General features: G+C 37.6%; 1 protein-coding gene across 11 annotated transcripts in view; it reads right to left on the bottom strand.

The window, feature by feature from the left end:
• Eml5 (EMAP like 5) overlaps nucleotides 1–20,486 on the bottom strand; it is a 128,921-nt gene that overhangs the window by 101,760 nt on the left and 6,675 nt on the right. For all 11 annotated transcript variants that reach the window (XR_005286162.1, XM_038336077.1, XM_038336081.2 and 8 more), the window contains exons 2-4: nucleotides 10,725–10,884; nucleotides 4,002–4,100; nucleotides 1,046–1,114 (exon numbers count right to left, since the gene is read on the bottom strand). Coding sequence is in view for 10 of the 11 variants with exons in the window: in XM_038336077.1 (XP_038192005.1) it covers nucleotides 1,046–1,114; nucleotides 4,002–4,100; nucleotides 10,725–10,884 (328 nt within the window). In the remaining variant the exon portion in view is untranslated. The remainder of the gene's footprint in view (nucleotides 1–1,045; nucleotides 1,115–4,001; nucleotides 4,101–10,724; nucleotides 10,885–20,486) is intronic.

Raw genomic sequence — 20,486 nt, 5'->3', positions numbered from 1 at the left:
GTATATATACTTATATATTTCAAGTACTATATCAAAAATCAACTTAGATAAAAAGACAAAGATATCTATCTTCTTAGAGCTTAAAATATATGCCTGACCCAGAAAAGAATGTCAGAACATAGATTCTTACTCACTAGGAATTAACTTTCCAGGAGCAATTATATAAGACAGTAGAAGAGAAACAAGTATTTGCACCAGTGATTTAAAGCTAACTATAAACATAATGTGTGGTTGTTATCTCTTAGAGGCCTGTTCTTTTCTAATGAGACAGAAAGGGAGTGGATCTGGAGGGAGGGGAGGCAGAGAAGTACTGGAAGGTGTAGGGGTGAAAGAAAAACTATAACCCTGATATATTGTATGAGAAAAGAATCCATTTTCAATAATAATGTAAAGAATGTCACCACTTTATAGGCTTCAAAATATAACTACAGTAAAACTAAACCTATAATTTACATAAGCAAATACACAGTAACTATCAAGGTGGAAGTCCCTTCAGGTAGCAAACATAGAAAAGACAACCCTAGTTGGGTACTATGAAAAGCATTTGAACATATGCTGCCTTTTAAGTCATCAACTCTAAGGATGGTAGGAACTGTCATAGCTGCAAAGTGTGGGGAAAAAACCCTGACTGTGGTTAACTGACTCACACAGGTTAAGTGTCTCTAAGTGACAGTAGTGATATCCATGTTGCTTCCACAAGGCAATATTACCTCTGCAGATGAAACACTCTTAGTTTATTTGATTTCCTATTTTTACATCTTACTTTGCAAGTGAAATATGAAGAAACAAGATGAGCACAGTAGAGTCTATCTTGCTAGACTATGTTTCCTAATAGGGAGTGACTCATCACTTCCCTTATAAAGCTTATACCATTATAATGTCTATACATTAAGCACTTGCTAGAGTAGACATAGTATTAAAAGGTTGACATTTTAACACAAGTCTTGTCAGAATCTGTAACTGTAATAAATGGCTAACGGTGTGATGTAGATGTAGCCACAGAGAACCGGGAATGCCTGCTACAAAAGAAGGAAACTTCTTGTACCTTGATATGCTTTACACCACAGCTGACAAGTTTATTTGGCTGGTACAAATCCCAAGAGATATCAAATATCTGCAAATAAATCAAATTGATGGTTAAAATACTCAGTATCATTTAAGAATCCTGCCCAAATAATGAATTGGGATAAATCCTCACCTATCAGAAACTATAGCAGCCTTGATAATGATAAAAATTGTACATTTCAAAATCTTATAAGAAAAAATAAGTATGATGATAAGTAATAAAGGCAATTTGTTAGTTTTGTTTAACTTTACAGAGCAACTAATGGAGTAAACTTTAACACATGTAATTTTAATTGTTAAAGAATACTTGGATCCAAGTAAGTAACATGGGTAGTTCAGTAGAACTAGAGCATGGGGTAGATGCCCAAGAATTGTTACAGAGGTAAAATTCCAAATGGAATACTCATATACTGAGACATACAGAATACTTCTACACTTTTAATCAGAACACTTTAAGATCCAAACATTCATTTCACAGCCATACTTAGCCTTCATTTTTTAACTTTCTCTTTGTTTATAGGTCAAACAGAATTAACTTGCATTTTCTTAAATTTTGTAGTCCCTATGATTTTATTCATATCTAATATTCCGTAAATTCAAAGTACACACAAATCACATTGTTACAAGAACCTTAGGTGAATCAGAATATCTAATAGAAACAACAATTAAGCAATAAATGAAAGAAAATCCATCACTCATTTGCTCTGCTATATAGGTTGTTCCTCACTAAGTTTCTTTGGTCACTGTATAATTTAACCTAAGAAGTCTGTCATCTCTAAAACTTTACAAAGCGATGCTCTCCAAAGATATTAAGAGTACACCAGACCAGACACTGCTTAACAGCTCACCATAACAGACATTACATGGAAACACACCAATGCATTTTTTAGCTTTTTGTTTTTTGTTTTTTTTTTTAATTTCAGGGCAGAGTTTCTCTGTTTCTTTGGGGTTTGTCCTGGAGCGAGCTCTTGTAGACCAGGCTGGCCTCAAACTCACAGAGATCCACCTGCCTCTGCCTTCCGAGTGCTGGGATTAAAGGCGTGCGCCACCATCGTCCGGCTGCACTAATGCAGTTTTAATATAGTAATGACAACATTTTTAACAGTCCATTATCATTCAACACCATTTTTACAAAAATTGGTTTGTAAATTCAAGGTACAAATTTGTGAAGTACTTTGATGTGGTCAGTTAGAACAAGGTTGTCTAATAAGATATGGTAACATTTTAATAATCAGTGGCCATGTAATAGGCTCCTTAAAGAATTTGTGAAAACCACTCCAAACTGTAAAAATTTATGAAATTTCCTACAAAACATTTACAGATTTTTACAAACTAGTATCACTGACTATCATTCTAGTCTGGTTTTAAAAAAAAGACAAGAATTTATCTAAATTTTTGTCTAGGTTCATAAAATCACAGTATTTAATTTAAAAATCGATCACAAGGCCAGGCATGGTTGTGCACACCTTTAATTCCAGCACTCGGGGCAGAGCAAGCAGATCTCTGTGGTTTTGAGGCCAGCCTGTTCTACATAGTGAGTTACAGGACAACCAGAACCCTGTAGAGACCCTGTCTTAAAAACAAAGAAACAAAATCTTGATTACAAAGCATTCCTTTTTGGGTTTTTTTTGGGGGGGGGTTCTTTTTTGAGATAGGGTTTCTCTGTGTAGTCCTGGCTGTCCTGTCTCTGTAGACTAGGCTGGCCTTGAACTCACAGAGATCCACCTGCCTCTAAAGGCATGCATCACTACCGCCCAGCTACAAAGAATTCTTTGTTTGTTTGCTTGTTTGTTTATTGTTTTTATTGAGCTATGAATTTTTCCTACTCCCCTTCTTTCTTCCCCTCTCCCCTTTACAAAGTATTCTTAACATTAATCTTATATAAACATATATAAAGCATATTTTCACAAGTTTCCAAAATAAAAAAATGTTAAGTCTCTAAACTTACTTATTTATTTTTATTTATTACATAGCTGGGATTAGCCTTGTGCATGCTAAGCAAGCACTCTTCCACACAGCAACATTTCTAGCATAATTTTAAATTTAAACATGCAATATCATTTTCCCTTTAACTATAATACCTATGCAACATACTGGTAAACCAAACTAAACAGACCACATAATCTTAAAGTCGATATGTGAATAATTTATGTTTTCATATATACAACTCCTCAAATAGTACAAATTAAATATCTGCAGTTTTTAAATAAATATTAAATTTTAATAAAGCTGTTTAAAAATGAAAAATGCATGTTTTTAATGAAGCAAGCATGCAGACAAGCTTCAAACTAATGCTCTACACAGTGGATCATGTGTTTTAGTCCTATTATAGATATGCAATCTCAGGTTTTTTATTATATTTTTATTTACTTATGTCCATGTGTATGAAGGCATCTTTACCAAAAAGCCATCTCACTGGCCTACAATCTAAGGTTTTATGGGTATTTATAATTGTGTAATTTTAACTTTACTTTAAAAGTTTATTAATATTTCACATATCATAAAGTTCCTCATTTACCCAGGTGGTAGTGGTGCACATTTTTAATCCGAGCACCTGGGAGGCAGAGGCAGGCTGGATCTCTGTGAGTTCGAGGGCGAGTTCTGGGACAGCCAGTGTTCCACAGAGAAACCCTGCCTCAAAAAACAAACATACAAAAAATTTCCTCATTTCAAGTATGCAAATCAATGGGACTTAGTATGCTTACAGAATTGTTCAACTGTAGCTGTACTTAGTTTTAGACAATTCTATCACCTAAAAAATTCATTACACATTTTCCTACCCTCTCCCTACAACTCTACCATTTTTTTTTACAAGTTGTACAATTTGTATTACCTGTGGGTATGTGACAATGACAAGACACAGACGAAAGCCCCCGAACTCTCTACCAGACTTGTCCTGCCAGGTACTCATTAGAAAGCCCGGAGGAGGTACTCACTCTGTCAGTGTGACCAGGAGCCATAGACAACATTCTCCCCCTTTTCCAGTCCCAAACACAAACTGCATTCTTTGAATCGAGCCCAACTGAAACCAAGCGCTGGATTTTGTCCAAGAAGTGCAGGAGGGAATGAAAAGACAATTTAAATAACTACCACATTATAAATGGCAAATAAATTCTACTTATAACATCAAAATATATGCATTCACATTCATATTTCAGGCACCTTTTAAGGCAGATCGGTGTATTCATCCCATTAATATTTGTACATGCATTTAGTTTTTCATATGCAGTAAGAACTTTTAGTTCTATGAAATCCATTAAGTAGCATAATCAAACTCTAGCAAAAAGCTAAAACTTCTAAATAAACTATAAACACATCTTTTTAAATGCATTGTTGCACTGTCAAAAACTGAAGAAAAACTGAGAACAAAACAAAGGATCCTTGGTGTGAATCCTGAAGGGAAGAAAATATTTACTATGAATGAACCAGGGGAAGCCTGGTTACCCCAGTTCTTTGGGTTGGTTGGTTTGTTTTACTGAAGATTAAAGAAGAGTAAGAGAGAAAGTCTAGAGAATCTACCCACGATGGTGATTGGAACTGCAGCCTTTAACTAGAGGAATAAATTTCTCAGAACAGGGAACTGTGGAACAACTGTGGGAAACTGTGAAAGAAAAGAAAACTCTCCCTGAACATCTAAAAGCAGAATCAGCTTTCTTATTATTGTATGATGTAAGTTTACATTGGTCATGAACCCTGAAGTGGGAAATTCTTTTCAGAGGGTTTCTAAGGTTGGGTGTGTTTTCGAGACATTTCAGTAGCATGGAATGGGCAATATAAATCCAACATAAGGGGATGAAACTTTTAATCCATCCTTCAAAGAATCCCAACAGGTAGGTATTCAAATAAAAATAAGCTACACAGTAAAAACAAACCAGACATTTGGCACAAATACAGGGAAATGCGACCATAAGAGAAGATAAGCTTGTTCCAACAATTAGTAAAATACATAACACTGGAATTAGATAAACAATATAAAATATGCTAAACATGCACAGAGAAATAAAATTAAGGCTTTGAAACATCTGCATAAGAGCATAGAATAGGAAACTATAAAAAGTGTCCAAAAAGATATAAAGAAACACAGGACTTTTTGAAAATAAAACTAGATGAAGTTAAAAACTCAGTGGAAGAGTTCAATAAATTAGAAAGAGATAAGAGGACTCAATTTGGCAGGAGTTATTAAGACTAAAAGGGTTAGGAAACATGAAGATGGAATTCTAGCCAAGAAGGACCACCAGGGTCTGAACTTGACTACTGCTGTGACCTTTAGAAAACTGTACAAACATATATGAAACAAATTCTAACAGTAAGCAAGGCACCGTGAATGATGAAAGAGGGGAGGAAAGAAATAAAGTGAGTTTTACAGCTGCCTCAGTTGAGAACATAAGAGGTAGCTTTTACATTGTAGTACATAAAGGTAGAGTCTTTTAGCAATCAACAGGTTTGTTTATTTCAACTGCCAATGGCCTAGGTTTCAGAGGACAAAATGGCTAGAATATGCAGGGCACAGATAAAGAAATATGTCTACAGATGAGATTTGAGAACACCATTCTTCCTGTATACAGGGCAATAATCTTAAGACAAAGAAGAAATTCCAGAAAAAGAACAATTAATGGGGAACTAAAGGCAAACAATTTGAGAACATAAGTGGTCAGTACTATCGCAAATTTCCAATAGCTACAATGGAAGGGAACTCCATGGGTTAATTAACGGCCTCGGGATGGCCATACCTTAGCAGAGAAGTTAAAACAGTCATCCCAGAAGTAAAGCTACTATAGGTCCCCCAATTTCCCACGGTACAACATTTAAAAATTAAGCTTTTCACAAGGACTAAGGAATTTAATGACCCATCAGAACAATGTCCAAATGTTTTAAGGGTGCCAACATGTAAATCATTTTAAGAATTATATAACATACACAATGTCCAGTATCTAACAAAAGCTTTTCACAGATAAAGAAACAATTGTGTGAGTCATCAGAGGACCTAAAAATTATGAAAATATTTAAAAAGAGAAGATACTATCTGTGAAAGTGTTGGATTAGGGTGGTGACTCAGTAGGTGAAGTACTAGTTATACAGCATGAAGACCTGAGATTGGTGCCTAGCACTCAGACAGAGAAAACAATCACTATACAGCAGCACACACCTGCTAACCCTCTGCCAAGGAGGCAGAGATGGGAACTCCTGGACTTCTACATGAATGTTTGATATCTTCATCGCTATTTACCATAAGTCATACATAATTAGCTTTACAAATCTATGTTCTTTGTTCAAATGAAAAATACCACCGAGTGCCCAGTCAGAACAGCTTCGCCTGGGTAGAATTATGATTTAAACCAAATGGGATTAGTTCTAATATGGACGGTTGTGCGGTCTCGTTTATTCTGTAAGAATTAACCATTTTGTTGTTATAAAGAACATTACAAATTTTACAAATGTAAACTGATACATTTTATTTTTGTGCCAGTTTGTGGGCTTTTCACAAAATTAGACTTAAAAACTACTTCATCCTTAGCTCGTTCTAGAAATGAACAGAGTTTTAACTATAATTTATGTTTCTGTTAGAAACTCTTGTGGGTGCAGGAGATGGCACATGGGTGACGTGCTCACTGCATAAGCCTGAGGACATGACTCAGAGCCCCAGCACCAACAGGAAAAGCTGAGCACTGAGGAATGGATCCGTAACTCGGGCACTGCAAAGCAGACACAGGTGGAGCCAGGCTCTCCTCGGCCAGTCAGCATAGCTGAAAATTTGGGTTCTAGGTTTAATCAGAGACTGTCTCAAAACATAAGGTGGTAAAACAGTTGAGGAAGACATCTCAGTGTTGTTGACTTCTGGCCTCTACATGTGCCCATACAGCCAAGTATATTTGCATGTGCGTGTGTGTGCATGCGCGCACGCACACACACACACACACACGTACACACACGATTTTTAAAATAATGAATACTATATTTTTATAATATGTGTCTATATTTTTAGGTAAACTATAAGGTAAGTTCCCTACTACCTCCTCCCATTGCTGTATGAAACTTCAGTCCCTGTTTATTACAGATTTCTAGAAGTAGACTTTTCAGGCCTTAATTATTCTCAAGAAGACAGGTTACTAGTATTTATATATCTATTAAGCTCATTTAAAAGAAAGTCTTTAGGAAAAAAAGAACATTTAGTATTGCTACCTAGTAGGGAATTACTGAAAGAATGAATCCTAAATTATCACATATGCTTTTAATTCTAGCAGAAAATGAAAACATTAGACAATATTTCTTACTAATTATCTCATAAAGAGTTTTATAAATGGGTATGTTTGCTCAAATATACTTTTCAAATTATGACATTAAAATAATTTCCTTATCTTCAATTTCAAAAAGTTCCTTACATTAACTTTACTCTTCAAAGGATGAATCTCTTGATAGATGAACCACTGCCTCCTAACTTATATGTTTGGTGAGAGAGCTGGGTGGGGGTGAGACCAGACTTTCCGAGGAGCCTGACAAAAATCTAAACCTTAGTTTTGGTTCACTAAAATCTCCTGAACCTAACACTGGTGCAGCGTCTGGGAAGCCTCCCAGAGACCCCCACCATACTGAGTGTCTGATAACCTGGCCCGCTAGTAAGTGAGCTCTCTTTGTCTTGGTCTGTTCTGTTTCTTGTTCTGTGGTCTGTGGTTTTTGTTTTTGTTTTTTCCCCCTCCTGGAGGCTCGAGCTAACTGAATCTGGAGGCTGAGGTTTGCCTAGCAGATGTGCTAATGCCAGCAAAGGAGGCTGTCCTCCAGACAGCAGCTATACTGCTGGTCACACCACCAAAGATGGTAACAGCCACACTGCCAGAATTTCAGCTTACACTGACCAAGAGCTCCATAGAATTTACTCATGCACACTTACATGGAGGAAGAATAGTTCAGGACCCCCAATTAACAAATCATCCTCCCACAAGACTTTGCCACTCAACTAGTCCAACAAATACACCAACCAACGTACTCACTTGGGAGAAAGGAAAATATGGAACCTCTTGAGAAGAGCACATCTTAAGGCCTTTGACCTTAAGGTCAAAACAGCAGAAGCCATAAGGTGATGTCCCACCTGCCATCTTGTCAATGCAACAAGTAGAGTCACAAGAACTGGACACCAGGAGAGGAGCTTGGCTGGGTGCCAAGTGGGAGATTGACTTCACAGAGGTAAAGGCCTATATGGCTATAAATATTTGCTAGTTTTTATAGATACTTTTTCAGGATGGACTGAGGCTTTCCCAACTAAGCATGAGATGGTCAAGAAACTACTGGAAGAAATTACCCCGAGTGCTCTTGGGCTCCAATAATGGACTTGCATTCATCTCTTAGGTAACAAACACAAAAACTAGTTAAGGCTATAGGGACCAATTGGAAACTTCACTGTGCTTTTTGTTCCCAAACTATGGGCCAGATAGAAAGGATGAACTGGACCCTAAAGGAGACCTTAACCAAATTAGCCCTTGATACTGGCAGTGACTGGGTATCTCTCCTCCCCTTTGCTCTCTAGAATGTTCACAATTCTTCTTACACCCTAGGCCTGACCCCATTTGAGATCATGTATGTAAGGCCACCACCCATTCTGATTAATCTTAGGGCAGAATTGGTGGCTGAATTTGATGACCAAAAATTTTCTTTCCTTCCTACAAGTTCTGTCTCAGGTGCAGAAACAACTCTAGTCTGAACTGTGTGCAGTCTATGAGAAAGCACTGTCTCCAATGTCCCACAGGTTCTGGTCAGGAAACCTGGTGATCATCACAGATCTCTACGTCCAGCTGATACAAAATACAAATAGCAATACAAAGCCTATAGATTCGGAATGAGAGAGCTGGGGGGAGGCAGACCAGGCTCTCCTAGTAGCCAACAGAAATCTAAGCCTTAGTTTCAGTTCACTAAAATGGGACAGAGCTAAACACACAGTCCTCAGAAAAACCACAGCCTTTTGCTAGCTCGGCAGGTACCCCATGGCCCCTTTTGCTGGCTTAGCAGACCCCCAAAGCCCCTTTGCTGGCTTAGCAGGTGCTCCCCAGTCTCCTGATAACTAAAGATAGCTTTCCCTACCCTGCTGCTGGAAGGTCCCTAACCACTAGATCCTTAAACCAATCAGCCCCCATACTAATCTCTCCTCCACCAATCAGTCCCAGATTAATCCCTGCTCTCTGGAGTTCCCCTAAGTCCGCTTAAAAGGAGCTTGTGACCTTCTTTAGGGGTTGCCAAGAGTCACCCCAATGTTGCAATTAATAAAGCGCTCTTGATACTGAATATGTAGCTGTTGATCTACTTTGGGGGCTCTCTCGGACCCTAATGTTTGGAAGGCAGTAAAGCATTGTTGTTAGAAACATGAGCTTTGAAGTCTGAGACCTGGTTACTGCTCTGGTTCCACTCATTAGCTGTTAACCTGTAACAAATTATTTAATCTTTCTCAGTCTCAGTGTCTTTTTCTGCAAAGCAGAGATGATAACAGAATCTATTTCATATGGTTGTCATGAGGAGTAAATGAAATAATGAGGTTTAGGAAAATGCCAAGTACATAGTGTGGACTCCATATCTCTGGTTTTCAAAGTTTAAATTTTAACAACATGCCCTCATGAAGACAAGATGATAAAATACAAGTATTCACGATTTTTCATAGCTCAAAGTAAGCATGATGAAGTGCTTCCAAGCAGTAAACAGCATGGAAGCAGTTTCTCCTTAGAAGGGACATCTGGGCAATACAATATATTACAAATAAAGGGGAAACTTTAAAAATGAAGAAATTATATCTAAAGAATAGTCATGATTTCTCATAGTTTAAAACATCTTAAATTTCACAAAACCCGTGTAAAGGAATTTTAAACTAATTTTGTACGTTTGTTTAATAATGCTTTATACTCCTTTGATGTAAGGAAGATATTCTTTTAAGAAAGAAAGTGAAATTCTAATAAAATGTAAAGAACTTGAAGGCTATTAGCAAACATGGGGCATGAATTGGGTTTTCACAATTGCTAATCACCATGAAACCTAAAAGCACTTATACTGAGAGGCTCCAGTGAAGTCTTCCCAGATCCCTTACCAGAAAGTCAGGAATCCACACTACTAGGAGGTGTTATGCCTCGGGGAAAAGAAAGGTATCTGCTGACTATAATTTCCTCTAAGACACTCGAACTACAATCTAAATCTAGAGTCTAGATCTACAACAATAATAAAAAGTAACTCACAGATATTGTTTCATTTTCAATAAAAAGATAATTTTGAAAGGAAAACTGTAAAGTAACTGAAAATTAAAATATACACAGGTCTACTTACAGAAACTTCAGAAACTTAATTTTCCTAAGTTACTTCCATATGCACTACCTAATACCTTACCTCTAAAATAATTACAGACAAAAAAAAGTTTTCTGTAACAACCAGGTAATATTACATTGAATGAGAATTTCTTTGACTCTTAGAACAATTTGACTGAGAAAGTTCTTTGTAATGATTAAAACAATACCCCTTGTTGCTTTATTTTTGTTAGCTATGTCATCTACCCATCTCACTTATACTTTATCACCTTTGAATAAACAAAAACTTTTTATCAATTTTTTTCAATTCTTTATTATAGACTAATGATTTCTTATAGCAAGCATTAAAACAAAAATTGTTAAGAAAGAAGAAAAATTATCATGTACCTGTCCATCCAAGTCGAATGCTAAACAAGCTATACCATGTGTATGAACATCCTTCAGAACAGACACAGTCTGAACAGTGTAAGAATCCCAAACACAGATGTATGGCTCTTTCCCAACTTGTCCTGTTGCTACCAACACTCGCTCAGGATGCAGTGCAAGACTAGAAAATAAAGAATAAATAAGTAAACAATAAGACTTGAAAATTGCTTATCAATTTTTTGTAGCATTTGATATAGATATTTGTACTTACAAATATCAACATTAGACTTTGTTCATCTTAAATAATTTGTATTCAGAAATAATTTCTATAAAAATTTTTACTAAGAATACTTAATAATATACTACATAAAGTTAATGATAAACTAATTATGGCCTTCATAAACTGCATACAGTATACATAAACTTCTCAAAAAAAGAGATCTCATAAAAGATCAAGAGAATTACAGTAACAAATTTGTAACAACCTGTCTATCACATGCCATTTTTCATTTGGTATTCATGGTTGTATCATACCATTTCTTTTATTGACTAATACTGGACTAAATCTAGGAGCCGGGAAGATGGCTCCATGGTTAAGCACTTCCCAGGAGACTATGAAGATTGCAGCTCATACTCCTAGAACCCACTAAACACCATGTGGACATGGCAGACCTTGGAGAGCAGAGGATCCCCAAAGCAAGCTGGTTAGCAAAAAATACCTATCAGAGAGCTCCGTGTGTCACAGAAAGAACCGGCCTCACTGAATAAGGTATAAGGGCAATCAAGGGTGAGTCCAACATGAATCTCAGGCCTCCACAAGCACTCATATCCATAGGCACATGCACCCCAAACATGTGCACCCACTAATATGCATATGCAAATGTACATTATAAACTATATTACACATACAACAGTCCCGCCCTTTACTGCCCTGGGAAAGCCTGGCCTTACCTCTCACTGCCCACTACAGCAAGAGAGCTGGCCCCTGCATTCAGGAGAGAGGGCTCCCACCTCTCACCACAGGCAAGAGAGGATGAACCTACCCTGAGGGCATGCATGGAGAGGAGTTGACTTTACCACCTCAAGGGAGGCTGGTGGCCCCAGTGGCTCTGATCTGACTAACACCTAGGCCCACAACTGGGCCTTGGCTTGACCTCCCATCTGGGTCCTACTAGAGCTTGTGAAGGGACTGGTCCTGCAGAATGGTACCCACAAGATCTCCAAGACATAGGATACCCCAGAAGAGCTCTGGTGAAGATTTAGTGAGGATGGTGTACCAAAAACCAGAGGCCTTGAACCAGACCAATGACTCATTCCAATGAACAGCTCTCAGTCAAGCTCATGGGACAAAGGGATACAGTATATGACACACTGAAGCCTCCAATGCCATCAGGACGGATGAAGAGGTGATGAAGAGGCAGGAGAGAAGAAGCAGAGATTTTGCTGTTTTGGGTACGGTTTTTCGTTCTGTTTTGATTTAATGGGTTTTCTCTTTTTTTTCTTTCTTTTGTTCTTGCTTTGTTTGCTTGCTTACTTTGTTTTGTTTTCTTTCGAGTGTGGAGGGATGCAACGGGAATGATGGGATAATATGTGGGGGACTTGGAGGTGAACAGAATTGGGGTATATGATTTGAAACCCAAAAAGATTTAATAAAGAAATTAAAATAAAGGTAATGTCATGCTTTAAAGGGAAAAAATGAAAATGGGGGGGGGGGATGGCTAAATCTTAATGTCCAAAATGGCACTTGGTAGCACTTGCACTGTAACAGTAATAAAATTTAATCTCATTATAAAAACAGCAATATGATATGGAATTTACAGAAAGTAGTCAACAAGTCTTTAAGAGTAAGACAAAACCTAACAATTAGTAAGATCTATGCACATACATCAGCAGAAGGCAGGAAACAAAATATTCTAGATAAATGTTTCTACAAGTGAGTTTAAAGTATCAGGCTTGCCTTCAAAAAACACTCAAATGCATTTCTGTACACTAGCAGAAAACAAAAAAAATCAAGAAAATAATAGAAGCACCAACAACAGCAAATATACAATAAACTTAAGAAAGTTATTCTTTCTATACTGAAATCTAGAAGTCCGACTGCAAGTCATTTGAAAAGGTCTAAACAGAAAAATCACATCAGTTCTAGGCTTGAAAGAATGTAATAGTCTCAAGGTGGCAATGCTTCCTAAATTGATCTAAGGTCAACAGAATACCAGTCATAATTAAATAAAAATAATACAGGAAATTGGATCCTTTAAATGTTATTTGTGGGACTATAAATCTAGAGCCAGTTTGAACAGTTTAGCAGAGTTACTATAGGATGTAACAATTCTATTTCTAGATACATTCCTAAAAGGAATAAAAACATATGTCCACACAAGTCTTGTATACAAATGCTCATGCCAAAATTATAACAGCAAAAAAGTGACAGCTCAAATGTTCATCAACTGAATGGAGGAAAAAGAAACAAAGTGCTAATAGCATATTGCAACAGAGATGAACTCTGAATTTTAACACTACACGGAAAAAAATATACATATAAGTGCCTCCCATTCTATGGATTCATTTACATGAAATGCCTGGAATAAGCAATATTCCTGACATTTTGGGGGGGGAACACTGCACACAAATATCTTTTCACCCCCAAAAAAGGAACCCACGAGAGATCAAAGTAAAGATCATACCAAAGTTCAACTTAATGAACCAAAGTTTTATTGTCACTAACAGGAGTATGAGTGAGGAGTCACATGGAACAAGGATGAGTTAAAAGCAGCTGCATCACTGAAAAGCTCACCCCAACAAGGGTGACAACTCACAAAGGCTGTAACCTTGTAGCTCTTTACACAGCCTGTAGCAGCTGCCAGTCTAAGAATCTCCCTCCAGCTCAGCTAGTCTCTTCATCCATCAGTCGTTCACTTCTTTTACTACTCTGACAAGGGCCTCCAAGGATTGTCCAAGTTTATGTTCTCCCAGACCATGACTATTTGTTTACCTCCTAAGTCTCATGAGCACCCCCTTCCTGCACAGAAGGAATGTTTCAATTCTAAGGAAAATGCCACACGACAAAGACCCATGCCACGTCCAGAGAAAACATTTAACAGCATTCCTCTCCTTCCTCCAGTATCAATGGGTTCTCCAAAAGAGCCTATAACTTCCCTAGCCATGGGTTTTGATCATGTCTACAGTATCAGGCATGAACTCCCTCCTGTGGCCTCAAATCCAATCAAGAGGGTGGTTGGTTACTTCTATACATAGTGTGGTGGTTTGAATAAGAATGGCCCCCACAATCTCATTGATTTGAATGATTAGTAACCAGGGAATGGCACTATTTGGAAGGATGAGGAGGTGCGGGCTTACTGGAGGAAGTATGTTACTGGAAGTGAGCTTCGACATTTCAGAAGCTCAAGCCAGGCCCTGCGGCTCTCTCCTTCCTGCTGCCTGCAGATTCAGATGTAGAACTCTCAACTACTTCTCTAGCACCATGTCTGCCTACATACCATCACATCAAGCTCCCTACCACGATGACAATGAACTAAACCTCTAAAGCTATAAGCCATCCCCAATTAAATGCTTTCCTTTATTGTAAGTGTTGCCATGGCTGGGTGGTGGTAGTGCATACCTTTAGTTCCAGCACTCAGAGGCAGAGACAGGTGAATCTCTGTGAGTTGGAGGCCAGCCTGACCTACAAAGTGAGTTCCAGAACAGCTAGGGCTGTTAAAAAAACAAACAAAGAATAAAAAATAAAGAAAGAAAAGTTGGAACTGTCATGGTAACTCTTCACAGCAACAGAACACTGACTAAGACACATAGTTTTGCTACTGTTGTATGAATAGACATATTCATTTGGAAGGTCAGTATTGTAGCAAGTAGGGTCTACCACTATATAACAATGTAAAAGAGTTCCCCTTTTGCCACATCCACACCAGCATTTGTTGCCATTTCTTTTTCTTTTTCTCTTTTTAAATCTTAGCTGTTCTGGCTGGGATAAGATGAAATTATAAAATAGTTTTTAAAAATAATTTTATGTTTTAAATTATAATATAAATACATAATTACCCTCCTTTTCCTTTCCTTCTTCTAACCTCTCTTATGCACCCCTTTTCTCTCTCTCAAATTCATGGCCATTTTTCTTTGTTATTAAATATATATTTCTTTTTTATAAATATTTATCAACTTAAAATTCTAACTTTTATTTATGCTCTCCTTTAATGGCAGGACAAATACACTTACACATGAATAAATATATATTTCTAAGTACATAAAACAATCTTCTCATTATTGTCTGTATAATGTTACCTACATGTATATAATCTCAGCGTTGACCACTTGGTATAGGATAACCATTTCTCCCTCTCTCCGCATTCCCCAGTTTCCATGGTCCTTTGTCTAGGATTGAGGCCCTGCAGGATTTCCCCCTTCCATGTTAGCATGTCCACTGATGTCATCCTTGTTCAGGTCTTGTGTAGGCAGCCCTGTTGATAAGACTTCATAGGTACAGCCTCTCTGATAAAGAATCCCCCTTTTAGAGTTGTTGAACAGAGCTGTCCAGGAGACTCTCAAAACATTACAGTCCATTGCTGTTGCAATTGGTTGCCTCCTAGAAATGGAAGACAAGTGCCTACTGCTAAAGACAACATGTTCTTTGGACACAAGACACAGAGGACCTGAGCTGGACCTGACCTGAAAGCCTTCTTCATGAGGACTATTTTTCATGGTACCAGTGGGTACCAGGAAAGTTTCTAAGAGAGGTAAGCAACCAATAGTCTTACCTAGCTATGACAGCTATGAACCACAATAACCAGCATGGCAATAGTGACACATATATGTTGGCAGTAACCAATAGCTTTCTAATTGGACTTAAGGTCTTCTCTACAAAAGGGAAGCCATGCATGGTAGTGTAAACTTAACATAGTTTTAATCTATACTTCACTGATCACTAAGGATGTTGAACACTTTAAAAAGTTTTTAGTAGTCATTTGCATGTCTTTTTTAAATATTTTGTTCAATTCACAGCCCATTTTAAAAACTGGGTAGTTTGTTTCCTTGGTGATTAGTTTTGTTGATGTTGTTGTTATGTAGTTATCTGTATACTCTATATATTAATCCTCTGTCAACCGTATAGCTAGCGAAGATTATCTCACATTCTATGGTCTGACTCTTCTCTTGATGAACCATTTCCTTTGTTGTAAAGAAGTTGTTGGGGTTTTTTTGTAGCACAAATTCTAATTGTTCTTAATAATAAAAACTTGGAGTCAGCTATCAGGGGGTGAAAGCCGAAAGAACAGAGAAGCAGAGTGGCCAGAGTTCTTACCTCTACCAATGCTCATACCAAAGGGGTGATTCTGTCCACAGACTGCCTCCTCAGATTGTGTCCTCCAACTCCATCTTCAGATTGACTGCTGCTCAGACTACTGCCTTAGGTTGTAATGAGCTCCTGTTTCCTTCTGCCTTATATTCTTCTATCCACCCAGCCATACACTCTTGTCTCCACTTCCATAGTGCTGGAATTAAAGGTGTGTGATCCCAAGTGCTATGATCACCCTTGTGTGAGCTGTTTCTCTTTTAGACGGGATCAATTTTGTTTAACGCAGGGTGGCCTTGAAATAACAGAGATCTGTCTACCTCTGTCTCCTGAGTCTTGGGATTAAAGGTGTGTGCCACCACTGCCTGGCCTCTAGTGGTTTAGCTCTGCACTCTGATCTTCAGGTGAGCTTTATTTGTTAAAACACAAACAAAATATCACTACATTTTTTAGTTTCCTAAGATCTCATTTGTCAACTGTTATCCCTAAGCTACCAGAGGCCTATTTAGAAAGTCCTTACCTGTACCTATTTTTGAAGTGTACTCTCTACTTAGTCATCCAGCAATTTTAGGGTATCAGCTCTTATATTAAGGTCCTTTATCCATTTGAAGTGCTTTGTGATGATTACAGGTAAGGATATAGTTTCATTTTTTTGAATGTTAAAATCCATGTTTCCCAGTACCATTTGTTTAAGATGTCATCATTCCTCCAATGTGTATTTCCAGCATCTCTGTCAGAGATCCAGTAAACATAGTTATGTTGATCTATATGTCTGTTTTTGTGCCAGTAAAATGCTGTTTCTATTACTATGGCTCTGTGATACACTTTAAAACTAGGTATGGTGATGCCTCCTGCAATATTCTTTTTTGGATCCAGATTGCCTTGGCTACTCTTGGTCTTTTGTACTTCTGTACGAATTTTATTTTTTCTATGTGAAGAAAGGTTCTGGTATTTTGATTGAGGTACTCAAATCTGTACATTGCTTTTAGTGGGATGGCTATTTTCAGACTATTAGCCCTGTCAACCCATTAGCCTGGGGTGTCCTTCCATCTTGTGGTATACTCAATTTCTTTCTTCAGCGTCTTAAAGTGATTATGCTAGAGAGGTCTTTCCTTTCCTTGGTTAGGCTGGTTCCTAGTAATGGGGTTTGCTCTTTGTTTTGTTTTGTTTTGGTGTGTGTCTCTGTGTGTGCTGATTTGGATTGTTTCCTTAACTTTTTTCAGTATGTTTGTATGGTTGTCATATGTATAGAAGAAGACTACTAATTATTATGTGCTAATTTTGTATTTTGTCACTTTAATGAAAGTATCTCTCAGTCCTAAAAGGTCTTTGGTGGAGTCTTTTTTAATCACAACTGGAACTTTATCTCAGTTGTTTTCATAATTAGGATTCTCACAACACGTGAGCGTGTGTCATCAGAAATTGCTTAGAGTATTTCAGCATTTCACATTGTGTCTAGGGTCTATGGCTCCTTCCTTTCTCTGAGTTCCTATATCACCAGCAACTTAAAGCTGTTGTGTAACTACCCGATTTCCCACTCATTCATCAATTTTTGTTTATCCTGTTATTTTAAATATGTAGTTCATTTTGAAATTTTATTATTTTTGTACAAATAACTTGATTAGTTTATAAAGTGCATTTTTATATGAGAACACAGGTACTTATTAATTTCTGATAGTCCTTTTATTTTTATTTGAAATTTGATCTAACAACATTTACCTATGGCAGTTCAGCATATGATAAATTTCACCTTATTATTAGGTATTACTGGATATGGAATTTTGAATACTATCTGTTAGTATTCAGGCTTTTTAAAAAATTACAACACTCTCTACCGCAAAGCTTCTTATATAAATAAAATTGATTTCAAGATCAGTTCTTTTTCTTTTCTTTTTTAATCTTTTTTTCTATTTATTTTACATACCAACCACAGTTTCTACTCCTTCTCCCCACCTCCCTTTTACCACCTCCCCCTCCATCCCCTCCTCTGTCTCCATTCAGATGGGATAAGGCCTCCCATGGGAATCAACAAAGCATGGTATATCAAGTTGAGGCAGGAGCAAGCTTCTTCCCCAGGCATCAAGGCTAACAAGGCATACCACCATAGGGAATAGGTTCCAAGGAACCAGTTCAGGCATCAGGAACAGGTCCTGATTCCATTGCTAAGAGCCCCACAAAAGACCAAGCTACACAACTGTCACCCCAATGCAGAGGGCCTAGGTTGGTCGCATGCCGGTTCCCTAGCTGTCCATCCAGAGTCTGTGAGCTACCACAAACTCAGGTCAGATGTCTCTGTGAGTTTTCCCATCATGATCTTGACTCCCCTTGCTCATATAATCCTTCCACCCTCTCCTCAACTGGATTCCCAGAGCTTAGCCCAGTGCCTGGCTGTGGATCTTTGCATCTACTTCTGTTAGGTACTGGACGAAGGCTCTATGGTGACAATTAGGGTGTGTTGGTGGAGTCTTGAGGTTCTTTTATATATAGAACCATCATGTGCAAACAAGGATACTTTGTCTTCTTTTTCCTACTTGTATCGCTTTTATTTCCTTCTCTTGTCTTACTCCCTCTAGCTAAAACCTCAAGCACTATATTGCTTGGATCAAGAATTTAAATTCCATTCTCACTACTATTTTTGTAGTTACCACATAATTCCATTAGCCTGTCCTAATGCCTCTATTATCACCCTTATCTTGTCTCGGTGATCTTCATTCAGGTCAGCATTCATCTTATATCAGAACTACTTCAGTAGCCTTCTGACCATCCACCTTCTTTTCTTTATTGCTCCCTTTTAGAGCAATAAAGAAAAGCCAGACTGATTTTAAAAAGAATGACTTTTTTTTCACTTGTTTTACTGGTAGTAGGGCATGCGACAGAGTGTATGTATCAAAGGACAATTTTGTGAGTCTGTTCTCTATGTGGGTTCTGAGGATCAAACTCAGGTCAGCAGGCTTGTATGGCAAGCACTTTTACTTGCTGAGCCATCTCAATGACCCCAAAGGAATCTTTTCAAAACAACATAAATCTGACTTTACCATTCACTTGGTTACAACTCTCCAACAGCTTCCCATTGACCTAGAATAAAATCGGAATGGAATCCCTCAGGATGGTCTCAAGCCTTAACCTGTACCGGTTTCCTTCTTGTTCACTCTAGCCACATACGCCTTTCTGTCCTTAAAAAAGTCAAGAAAATTATGCTTTTAAAGTTTTTGTCTAGAATGATGTCCAAAATCTTTGCCTCATTTATCCTTTATGTCAAACGTATTTTGTTCTGAGAAGCTTTCTCTAAACTCTCAGTGATTAGAATATCAAAATATTCTAATTATCCTAATTATCCTAATCCCTTTAACGGTAATTATCAACTATTTAAAATTACTATTGTATATATATATATATATATATACGTATATATATATATATATATATGTATATATATATATATATATATATATATGGGTGTTGGAAAGATGGCTCAGCAGTTAAGGACATAGACTGCTCTCCCAAAGAACCTGGGTTCAAATCCCAGCACCCACATGGCAAGTAACAACTATCTGTAACTCCAACATCTGACACTCTCACACAGACTTATCTGCAGCCAAAACACCAATGCACATAAAATAAAATAGATAAATAAATAAAAAGAACGAAAAAGAAAATTACTATTTATATATGATCTAACTCTTTCCATTAAAATCTCCATGCCAACCAATAGAGCAGAAACTTTACATGCACACACTTTCTTCACTTTGAACTCTAAGCATCTAGAGAATGATAGTACATGGAGTTATTCAGTCAGTATTTATTAACTGAATTTCCAAACGAGCTGCTAAAGTTCAAAAGAAATTTTAAATAAAATAATCCTCAACAAAGAACAACCCTTATGAAAATTGCTTTCATCCCGTACTTTATAACAACAAAAACTTTAACACCACCTAAAAGTGTGGGGATTTCCCATAATATTTGGAAAAGCTTCTGTTATATTAAGCAAAAACATAATCTATCTGTTACATACAATGTGACCTGAACTGCTCAAGACTGAAGGTACCAAAAAAGTAGACTCCCATCCCCTATCACATACTGAAAGGAGTATGAAATACAGCATTCCACACTGGAGGCAGCAGTGTCCTGACGAGGAAGTCCTCACAAAAGATTCCATATAATGGGAAGGAAAATGAAGACGTGCCTTCTTTAGTTCTGAAGTGAAGGTGCTACACAGTTTCCAGATTATTTTCCCCTCTCCCTTCTCTGCCCTCTCCCTTGCTCATTCACCCCTTCTTCTGCTGGTCCTCTTCCTCTCCCCATCTATGCACTGCATGGCTGTCCTGAAGTCAGCAGTCTCCTTTGCCAATAGCACTGCACCATGATGTTCTGCCTTGCTTCAGCCCCTAAGCAACAAAAGACACTCAACCTTCAACCGTAATCTCTGAAAACCATAAGTGAAAATACAGATTTCCCCCTTTCTCAGGAACTGTGTCACAGTT

This window comes from Arvicola amphibius, chromosome 7, assembly GCF_903992535.2.
Source record: "Arvicola amphibius chromosome 7, mArvAmp1.2, whole genome shotgun sequence".
In the NCBI taxonomy this organism is placed as follows: domain Eukaryota; kingdom Metazoa; phylum Chordata; class Mammalia; order Rodentia; family Cricetidae; genus Arvicola; species Arvicola amphibius.
The sequence above is the reverse complement of the archived record's forward strand: the minus strand, read 5'-3'. Positions and strand labels throughout refer to the sequence as shown.